The 11,301-nt window shown below is 35.5% G+C and overlaps 1 protein-coding gene across 6 annotated transcripts in view; it reads left to right on the forward strand.

Annotated features, from left to right (window-relative positions):
• Positions 1-11,301, forward strand: part of Ctnna3 (catenin alpha 3) — a 1,468,839-nt gene that overhangs the window by 910,127 nt on the left and 547,411 nt on the right. For all 6 annotated transcript variants that reach the window (XM_021173456.2, XM_029482772.1, XM_029482775.1 and 3 more), the window contains one exon: positions 1,590-1,682. In XM_021173456.2, the coding sequence (XP_021029115.1) occupies positions 1,590-1,682 (93 nt within the window). The remainder of the gene's footprint in view (positions 1-1,589; positions 1,683-11,301) is intronic.

Genomic DNA, 11,301 nt, shown 5'->3' on the forward strand with positions numbered 1-11,301 from the left:
AAGAAGAAGAAGAAAGAAGAAGAAGAAAGAAGAAGAAGAAGAAAAGAAGTAACTATAATCAGTGCTCAAATTTGGAAGAGTTTCATACCAGTGAATGAGATTTGGGAGGTAGGGTATGGGCACAGAAATCATTGCCCTTTTCAAATAATTCACAAATGCTCTAATTATGTGTCAGATATGAAAGTTGAGGTATTGTGACCTTCAAGCTAACAAAAGGCCTTTTCAAGTAAGCCATTTCATGTACATTAATAAATTGAACAATGCCTCTTCATAGCTTAATAATGTATGTCTGTTATTTTGTCATGTGCAAGAGCAAACCAGGAGATGTTTCACCATTCAGATATTAAAGAAGAGGCCAGAAAGACTTATAGCTATTCAAATTTCAACTCACAGTCATAAAATACTAGCCTAAAGATTTCTGTTTATTTGCTATCCCCTGAAAGTGAACTTTCTTTGAATTTTACCAGCAAGAGCTACAAGGTTTATGTAATCTAATGGGCACCTGACAAATCTTTAAGAAGCTATTTTGTGAGGCAAAGCATTAATAAAGACAATGAAATATTTTGTGTACATCAGAAAAATATATCATGGCTTGGTGAGGTGGCTTAGAGAATAAGGTTTCTGCCACCAAACCTGAAGATGGGAGACCTGTCCCCTCACCCACATAGTAGAAGGAGAAAACAAACTTCCATAAATTGTTTTCTGACTTCAAGTACATCCCAGTATTGGCTTTCCTGCATCAATGTGCCTAACTCCACCCTCCAAACTAGAATTTTAGCAAAGAAAAAATATTGTTTTTCTTTATAAATTACTATGGTGTTAGCAATAAGAATTTTAGATAAGATGGGGTTTAAAGGAAAGGAAACAAATTCAACTCCCTTTCTAAAACCTATGTTATAAAGAATTTGTAAACACTAGGCTTAGGTAATGGCTATTATGATAATCATTTAAAAGAACAGTGGAAGATTGTATAAGTTTCAAAAGCAGTGGTATAAAGTAGTTTTAGGTGTCACTAATACTTGAATTTAATTGGCTGTCAGAATGTCAGATATTGTTCATTAAATTACAGTAGAAAAGCAAAGAACAGGAAATACTATTTAATTATCTTGTGTTTGTCCAGCTTGGGAAACCCAGCACATTTGATGTTGAATAAAACATGAATAAGATACAGCTATACTTAATGCAACTTAAGTGTGCATAATAGACCTCTGGGAAATAATAAAACAATTACAATCTTAAAATAAACCACAATCAAAGGAGATTCCAAGAACCTATTAGCATGCAATCCATAGATAAACTTTACCCAGTCCCCTAAGAATGTCTTATTATGGATTAGATGTTGATACCCAGAGACTGTGTAAAGCTTACTGATCCATTCATCAGCATTTTCTCTGTATGTTGATTCCCCAAACCTCTTTTGTTATTTATTTTAATAGTTTCCCTGAATAATCCTGTGACGTAGGTATCAGTGATATTTATAAAAATGCTGCCTGACATTGCATTCATGCTCTTCCTTGCACATGAGAGAAAATATTTCAATATTTCCTCAGTGATCGCACTAATTTTCATTGTATTGAATTGTATTTAAGGTGGCAAATCTGGCTTGTTCCATGTCAACGAATGAAGATGGGATTAAAATCGTCAGAATTGCAGCCAATCACCTGGAGACCCTGTGTCCACAGGTAGAGTAACTAAAGCAATTTCTCCCTTCTACACAATTATGCTGGGTTCTTCATATCTAACTGAGATATATTAGAATATTTCTAATAAATAAGGGTACTGAATGGTTCTCAGATTGTGGCCTATTTACCACAAAGGTAGTTGTAGCTGCTTGCGATAGTTCTGTGGACTTGAGTTAAACATCTTTCAGCTTTCTGAAGGTGTCTAAGAACCGTTAAAAATGGGCACATTCCATCCTCATAATTAACCTTAAGATCTGACTCCCACTGTTAAATCCCTTCCACCTCTACTTAAGAAAAAAGGAAAAGGAGGCCTATTCTGTAAGAGTTCCAAAGAAAGAAACAGCTCTACACTATAAATCCTAAAATATAAGATGAAAGGATATTATTTAGTGAAAGGCATTTATTTTACAGATGTGAAAATTTTATACTAGAAAAATAAATACTATATGGGTGGTTATTTTAAACCAGAAGTTCCTTTTGTCAGCAAAACAAGAGGCTGAAAAATATTTAATAATAAAATGCACCGAAAACCTCTGCGTATGGTTCTGCTGTTACACACCATACAATGTGTTTATTTTGATAAGGGTTGTTGCTTTCCAATTTCAGATGGTAGTTCAAGGTGGAGGCAGTGACCTGCAATCTCAACACTCCCATCCCTGAGGATCAGAAGTGTAAGGCCACTGGCCTGAGTTATAGAGAAAGACCATGTCTAAGCAAAATCAAACCCATATCAACCAAAACAAGCAACCAAAGGAAATATGACTGGTCAAAATTATTTCCTTGGCAACTGTTTGGCAATTTCTTAATGTCTGATGAAGAGCATAATGTTAGGGAAATATTTTAGATCACTGTTTTCCCTGAAGTCCAGAATCAGAATACATGTCATGGCACTATTCAATACTAAGCACGCTTTAAAAACCAGAAAATGATGGGCATATGCAGCTCTCTATAGATCACAAAACACATTAATGCTTGATTTGCCTCACTGACAATTTTATTTCTAATGCTATTGAGGGAACAGTCAAGGTGTCTGTTTCTTTGGAATTAATGTCAATTAACCGAAGAAACCTGGCTAGCCAGCCTGAAGCACTGATCTTCCAACTTTTAATCAATTTTCTATGGAAGCTTGTGGGGAACACGACACAGCAGCAAGGTCTCTAAAGTTGTTGCGTTGAACCCATTGACCACTGATCATCCATCAGCTGCCTACATGAATTCTCATCTCTACATTGTAGCCAACGCTTGATGCTATTACTTTTTGGAGTCTCCTTTCAACATAAATACTATTAAGTATGCTATTGGATCTAACTACCCATTGCCTGATTATTGAGGAGACTAGGCTTTTCCCACACATTTGAATATTGACATTGTAATCTTGTTCCTTGTCTAAATCCTTTGCTCATTTTCAAGGGAGAAAGATTTTAAAATTAATGCTCTGAGGTGTTTTCTTACATGAAGACAATGTGTTAAGGTCACAACTACCCCCTGATCAATTCCTACTCGAACTTCTCCTGGGCTTATCCTGTTCCTATCTATATCATTATCCCTTGCTCTTTCTCCCCCCTTCCTCTTCTTTCCTCTTGGGTCTCTTTAGTCTTGCAAGTATATGGATGGGTGTTACTTTATCCTCTGGGTCATGAGCAATCTACCATGGAGCATCACAGAAGAAATCTGATTTTTCCTTCCTCAGTAGCTATCACCCACCAAAGGTCCTCAGTTAGGGGCGGGACCTGGTGAGCCCCACACCACCCATATTGGGATATTGACTGAATCAATCTTGTGAAGGCCAATCCCAGCCACAGTAGCTTCCTGCATGTACCGGTCCTGGGATGTCCAGAAGACATGGTTTTTTTCAGAAGTCCTCACCTTCTGCTGGCTCTTAGAATCCTTGTACTGCTGCTCCTTCAGTGTTCCTTGAGTCTTTGGTGAGGTATGTACTCAGTTTCACAAACTGTGCCACCATCTACTGTTTGAGAAACATCTCTGGCGAGAGGTAAAGGATGTAATGAGTTATGGTAATAATTTTTTTAGAGAGGAACTTTGATACTATATCGCTTTCTTTGTTGATTTGAAAAAATGAGAATATTTCTACTCTACATAGTATTTTATCTCATAATAGTATTTTCATATAACTATGTTTTGTACTTTGACCCAAATACCATGGATTTTCTATGCTCTTTTTTTTTGTTGTTATTTCTCTCTCAGTCCTATTGGTCTCCTTAATTTCCCCAGAATGTTTCACTTCTACTTTTTGTCTTATGTGCATGCAGTATTTTAGGTCTCAACAGAGAATTTAGAGTCCCCAAATGAAACAAAACATGTAATGTTTGTCCTTCTTAGTCTGACTTAACACTCTTAATATGACACTATCCAGTTGGATTCACTCTCTGCAAATGGCATAGTTTCATTCTTCTTTATAGCTCAGTAAAATTCCATTCTGTTTTTTATGCACACATATAGGTGCATATTTCTACACATGTATGTATGTATATACAAGTAAAATGTCTGTTTTCATTTTTTATTCTTTCGTACAAATTTCAGAAACAACTAAAAAATGTAAAGGAAATAGTGATAATTTAAAAATCAAGTGTTATAAAATATATAAAATTTATTTTGCAATAAAATTAAGGAGTCAAATCTTTGTATCAACCAGCATGCTTTTAATATGGAATATAAATATATAACATATGTAGTGTTCTGTATGTTATATAACACACATATGTTTATACAAATTCTTTTGATCATATTTCTATAGCTTTCTAGATTATTTAAATTTCTATCAGTTTTTTTAATTACACAATTAAAAACAATCTTCTACATGCTGATGGCCTCAAAGATTCATTTTGGCTAATCAAACTTTTTTTTAAAGTGTAGAGTTGCATAACTTGAATTTCTATAGCCCTCTCTACTTTGTCCAAAATGGAATTCCACATCCCTCCATGCCCATACCTACTTTACATGTTTTTTTCATGGTTTCTTAGTTCAGTTGATGATATAGCCACTTGTTTACTTCAGTGAAGAGTTTACGTGTAAAGGGAAATATTTATTCTTTCAGCAGATATTCCCTGATCAACTAATATATCATAACTCCTGACTATATATTTGGAGAGAAAATGTCTAAGATTTTATTCCCTGTACTCAGTGGAAAGGTAACATCTAAGGTTGTTCAAAAATATTTATTCAGCATATAAAGGAATGGTAGGTTACTAGTATGATAGCCATTTCATTTTTCTAAAGACTATAGAGCCTTTTGTTACCAAGCTATAGAAGTTTGTTTAATGTAAGTTACCTTACTGTTTGATAAGATAAAGACATTCTTTATTACTTTGGTTATATCTGACTAGTGTAAACATGCTAATGAAATGCTGATTAAAGCTGATGTGTTAATCACTGATAAGACATTGAATAATTATCAGCAGTCACCTATTTACCCCATGTCAGTGATTCATTAGTAATTTCAGTAAAATTATGTATTTACCTTAGACAAGATCATACTAATAGGCTAATAGAACTGGAAGTTGTTAGGCAGCCCCTTCTGGTCCTGAAGTTGCAATGATCCTCCTGCTTCTGCATTTTAGATTGGGATTACAACTATGTGGCAACATACATAGCCTGGATAAGTTAGCTTAAAATATTAAATTAAAAATAAGTGGACAAAGGAATTGTATTAAGTGAACCTAGTATTTTCCAAAATCTTTTACACTCCAAATTGTTAATTAAAATTCTTCATGAAATACAATATGTGTAAATGTTAAACCACAAGTACCAGATTCTGTAAATCTAATAAAAATGTTTTGAACCAAATAGACAGGTTTTGGAACACAGTCCAAGAATGGAGTCATGTGAGAATTCTGAGAGCCTGTGAAAAAGTACCAAGAAAACAGGACAAGAGTCTTGTGAACTTAGTTTCTTTAAAACACTGAATTGTTCTTGAAATGTGTTTTCATGCTCCTCCCAAGTGTAGTAGATAGGAATGATCTCACTTCAGCTGTTATTATTCATATGCCTCCATGGAAAACCTGGTTTTTGCCACAAGTGGCTTGTCCTTGAGGTTGAAAACCTTACTCATAAGATTCTTCTCAACCCTCAGAGTACAAATTTTCTAAGGCTCAAAATAAAGTTGGCTATTTCATGAGACTTTAGTCCACTTCATCTTTTGGCACTACTCTCCCAGGTTCATACTGCAAACTAGATCAGGAAACAGGTCGGAACTAGGGAAATCTGACTAAAGTACTTACATAATAGTTATTTCACAATGAATCAATAATAGCTTGTGAGAAAAGACCCCCAACCTTCTCTGTACTTTTAATTGATTTTTAGACTACTTTGCTATTTTATGCATTTGTATTTTGACAGCATATGTATCTGTATACCACACACATGCTTGAGACCAAAAGAAAGTGTTAGAGAAAGTCCTGGAACTATATCTACAAATGGCTATAAACTGCCATGTGGGTACTTGGAATAGAACCTGGGTCCTCTAGAAGAGCAATAATTTCTTTTCAACTACTTAGCCATCTCTGAAGTCTTTCAAGCTGATTTTTAAAACTAGATATTATATATTGCATTAATAATTTTGCATCCTTAAATTTTGGACTAGCATTCCTGGAATATAATCTAACGTGTGTGTGTGTCTGTGTGTCTGTGTGTGTGTGTGTGTGTGGGTCTGTGTGTATTGTTTGCTCTTTGACAATATTTATTAAAATACAAAAGTCACTTATCTTTTGGACATTAACACAACTCCCAGCTATTCATAAGAAAATATATATGCATTTTGTAAACACACATATATATGGGTCTATATTGTGAACATATATGTTCACAAAATGTATTGAGTAAAATTTAAGAATATATTCTATAATGAATAAACCTAAACCCAATGTAAATGTCTATGAACCACAGAATTAAAAGCTGTCTGACAATTAAGTTAGCTTACCTGAAGATTGATTTTGCATTTGTCTTGGATGTCTTCTATCCAAAAGACAGACCAAAAATTAAATCTCGTTGACTCTAGAGGGAGTTGTGATGAACTTTTAAGTAGAAGGGGCTAAGTCTTATTAAGGTCACCTTGGGCTTCACATATTAAATCATCTTGTTTCCCACTGTGCACAAAGTTTGTACTGTTACAGGTGGCTTGCTTTACAGGAAGAGCATCACTTGCAGCATATTTAGTAGACAGTGTCTGAAATAGTGACAAGTCTTGCAACCGAGATGTATGAAGACCTCATGAAAGCAACAGAAAAGAAAATCAGCCAAGATAGCATAAGCGTCAGGGACTCATGTTCACTGTCATCAGCTCTTCAAAGGGCTCTAAAGTGAGAGACTGTTTCTGACAGGCCCCAAGGGACACAGCTACAGCCTATGAGCACAATCTCAGAGGAGACACAGTTCAATTCAATGTAGAGACAAAACTGATAACAGTGTTGTTCTGATTTTTACATTTAACTAAAGATGAAAGGTTTGGAACATCTCAATGTCATAGACATCACAGACATTCAAGTAAGGTAGATGACACTTGCTCATGTGACCATGCAAAATACACAAGCCCAGAGGATTCCCAGTACCCAGTTCTCAGACTTGCTAAAGGACATCCTTCATATAGAAAACAGGAATGTAATCTGAATGATAGGGCTGAGATGCTATAAATGTTTAAACAGTTGTACCTGAATTAATATAAGTGTAAAAGGGTAAATTATCTGTGGTTTTCAATGATTCAGTTTTTAGAAAAAATTATTATTAGTATTTAAAGTTATGTGTAGTTTTGTGTGTGTGTGTGTGTGTGTGAGTGTGTGTGTGTGTGTGTGTGTGTGTGTGTGTGTGTGTGAGAGAGAGAGAGAGAGAGAGAGAGAGAGAGAGAGAGAGAGAGAGAGGGAGAGAGACCTGAGGAGGTCTGGAGAGAATGCCAGATGTGTAGAGTCAGAGTCATGACGTAGATTGTGATTTACCTGACTAGTTACTGGCAACTGAACTTGAGTCTTCTAGAAAAGTGCTATGCACTCTTTTAACCAATGAAATATCTCTCCAGACCACAATAATTTTATTTTTAACAACTGACTTGTAAGAGTATGGCACAAAGCTGAAAGAGATATAATTCAGGGTTCTAAAATATTCCATCATTGGGAGCAATGTTTAATAGTGGCAGTTAAATATAGACAAACGTGAAGCCAGGGGCAAAAGTACAACTCATTGTAGAATCAGGAAACAGAAATATAACTTATCAAAAAAACCCTACAGCATCAGAAGATGAAAAGGACATTTGAAATGTGGTGTGTTGCATTCTAATTATGCATTTGTGAAAGCATTTTCATGGTCTAATTTGAGTGAAATTAGGTTGGTATAATTGTTGATAAAGTAAAACTTATTCATCAACTTGATTATGAATTTCTGTATTATTTCTTTATTATCAAGCATAGTGTATATTTAGAATAAATATATTAAACAATAATCCTTAATATTTCTACTTCATTATTTGCAAATGAAAAATTCCAACTATGTGTAAATCCCTTCTTTCTCTTCTGTTTTTGTTTATAACATATTTAAGTTTAAAAAAGTCAAATAAGCTTTGAGCTTAGGTGCCTCACCCATATTTTGTTAGTGGTATTATAATTGCACTATTTCATCCCTTCAAAATTGTTATGGTGCTTAGCTTGTGAAATAAAATATTTTTTAACTAGGTGCTGGGTTATCCATATCTAGATTGCTATTCTGGATTTCCAGTTTAAAGACAGAAAAAAAAGTGAATTGTTTTATGGCACAGTGAACTGACATGTTTCAATGAATGTCAATCATACTTTGCCTCATCAAAGACATAGGAGAAAGAATTGTCATCATTTGGAGCTATAGGTGTAGTCCTAGATGGTCCTAAGTGTTATCCCTATGAATGGGATTCTTTAACTTAGAAAAAAATAATGAGAAACTAGGATATTTTTCCTTATGGAGAATAGACTCAATTAGGCGGCTGCTCACAAGAGCTTAACTCTTGCAAATCTAATCACATTTTACAATCTCGGTCTAATTTCAATCACACCTAGCACAGCATTTCTGTTTCTCCATCTGTCCTCTTTAGGAAATTGTACCCAATGCCTCAACATACCTACAGAGGCCGTGGGATGCTTCAAATATATTTCAGTGATGTGGTTGGGTATAAGAGGCAATGTTTTACAAGTAGCATTTTGGAGACTATAAAACCACTTTGCAAAAGGTTTCAGGTTGTGATAAGAAGGGGAAAAAGTTGTTTGTTCTATGCATAGAATCTTGGAGTAAGAAAAAGCAAAGTATTTGAGAGAGGATGTGCACTGAATGATTGTATATATACACATGGGAAATATAAGATCTGTGAGGGTTAGGATTTTGTCTTGTTGATAAACCTTGAATCTAATGCCAGTTAAATAAAAGGTAACTAAAAGATATTGGGCATCTCCCTCTCCCTCTCCCCGCCCCTCCCCCTCTCCCTCCCCTCTCTCTCTGCCTTTCTTTTTCTTCCTTCTTCCTTCAATCTTTTCTTTCCTTTTCTTCTCTTATTGTATAAAAATGGAAACAGAGGACCCTCTTTTCCCTTTTCACCTTGTGGGTTCTGGGGATTGAACTGAGGCTGCCTAACTAGGTTGGGAGAGGTTCTACCTGGAGAGCCACCTGGCAAGCCCCATGTGCTGCATACATGTATATTGACTGAATGGTCTTGCCTGAGTGCACTGCTTTGTTATTTCATCAGTGCACTGCTAAATAGGCGTGTGAAGTGACTGCTGAAATGTACCAGTCTTTTCCATCCCTCTTTCATTCTCTTTGTGTTATGAAACTCCATTTTCTAATCAAAGTGATAGAACGTCCCAGTATGACACATCATCTGCTGAGGTGCCAGTCATGGGAAATGATTGGCATTATCTCTCTCTGAGTAGACATGATAACTTTGTTGCAAGAGGACATAATTCTGATTAGCCTGTGATGTGTGTACTATAGAGCACATGCTTCACTCAGGGCATTGGTATAAAAAAAAAAAAAAAAATTTTTTTTTTTTTTTTTTTTTTTTTTTTTTTTTCTGTTTGCTTAGGATCAAGCACCATGGAATCTGAAAATTTTAAGTACCCAAGTTTCTAAATGTTGGGTGTTAGGGGGATCAAGTCATTGTCTATTTATCTTTGAGAGCTGGTGATGGAAATTTTGCTTGCATCTAAATATCCATAAAAATCCATGTGAAGTAAGTTCATTCCTCAATGGTCCCAGGGTGTGCCCATGAAAGCAATCACAAGATTTACAATTTATCTTTTCTTCAGAAAATGGAAGAAAATACTTCAAAATTTTAGGGAATAGTCACTTGAGCCTATTAGAAGGCCAAAGAGAAATAATTTTATTTTAAAACCATTTGTAATGAAATATTTCATCATTATTATTAACTAAGGTAGCTTGAGATTACAAATCAAGGATGGTTCTTTTCTAGTGACATCATGAGTCTAAGTAGAAAAAGAAAGGACCAGTGTGCAGCTGTAAGGATGTAGACTTCCTATGTCTGGAGATAATGGCTTTCTCTAGGCTGCTGTCTATCTGCTTCTTCTCGTGGATGCACAATGGGAACTCCCTTCTCCATGCTATGAGGAATGCTACTTTCAGAAGATATATATTAGACTTCTGGGAGCATCCAGAACACTGGAATAAGCTAGGGTCAGGGAGTTGGAATTCAGATGTTATCCACTATGGAAGCTGTGAGGAATAAGTCTTCTTGTCTGAAGGAGAATCTTAGGAAATGTCTCCTGGAAGAATAAACAGACACTGTGCTTCCAAAATTCAAGTAGGAGGAAGTTTGTTGATGACTCAAAACAAAGCAAAAAACAAACAAACAAAAAAACCAAAACCAAACCAAAACAAACACAAAACAATAATAACAAAACAACAACAAAACCAACACAAACTACATTATGATATAACAGGAGGCCAAGATAGTAATTTTAGAGTTAGATACACATCATAGAGTAAACCCTTTGAATTATAAGATTAAGTGTAGATCCAACAATAATATCGTTGTAAGTACCTTTAGTGTGAATGTTAGAGATATAACCATTTACGTGTTAGCAAGTGTAAATGGCATTCTAGTCATGTGGGAAAGTTTATCAAAGGACACTTGTCATAGAAAGAGAGAGGGTATTGAGAACAAAGTAGTGTTCCAGAGGGGCAGGATGGAGTGGCACAGAATTTATAGAGTGATTCACACTGAGAGAGTCACAAAAAAGTGACATTTTCTATAGGTCTTAAAAGATAAGTAAGAGTTGGACATTTGGGAAAATATAAAAAGGACATTCTAGGCAGAGGAGATGGAAATTTATAACAGCAAATGACAAATATGAGCAGTTGGATTTATCTAAGCCACATTATTTTTTAGCATGAAAGCTCTTGACATTTCAGGTATAATTTTTTTATATGAAATTGTCACAGTTGTGAGGTTTGCCATATAAAAAAATTCACCAGCCCTGGGCTGGTGAGATGGCTCAGTGGGTAAGAGCACCCGACTGCTCTTCCGAAGTTCAAATCCCAGTTCCAGAGTTCAAATCCCAGCAACCACATGGTGGCTCACAACCATCCGCAACGAGATCTGGCGCCCTCTTCTGGAGTGTCTGAAGACAGCTACAGT

This window comes from Mus caroli, chromosome 10 (genome assembly GCF_900094665.2).
Source record: "Mus caroli chromosome 10, CAROLI_EIJ_v1.1, whole genome shotgun sequence".
Lineage (NCBI taxonomy): Eukaryota > Metazoa > Chordata > Mammalia > Rodentia > Muridae > Mus > Mus caroli.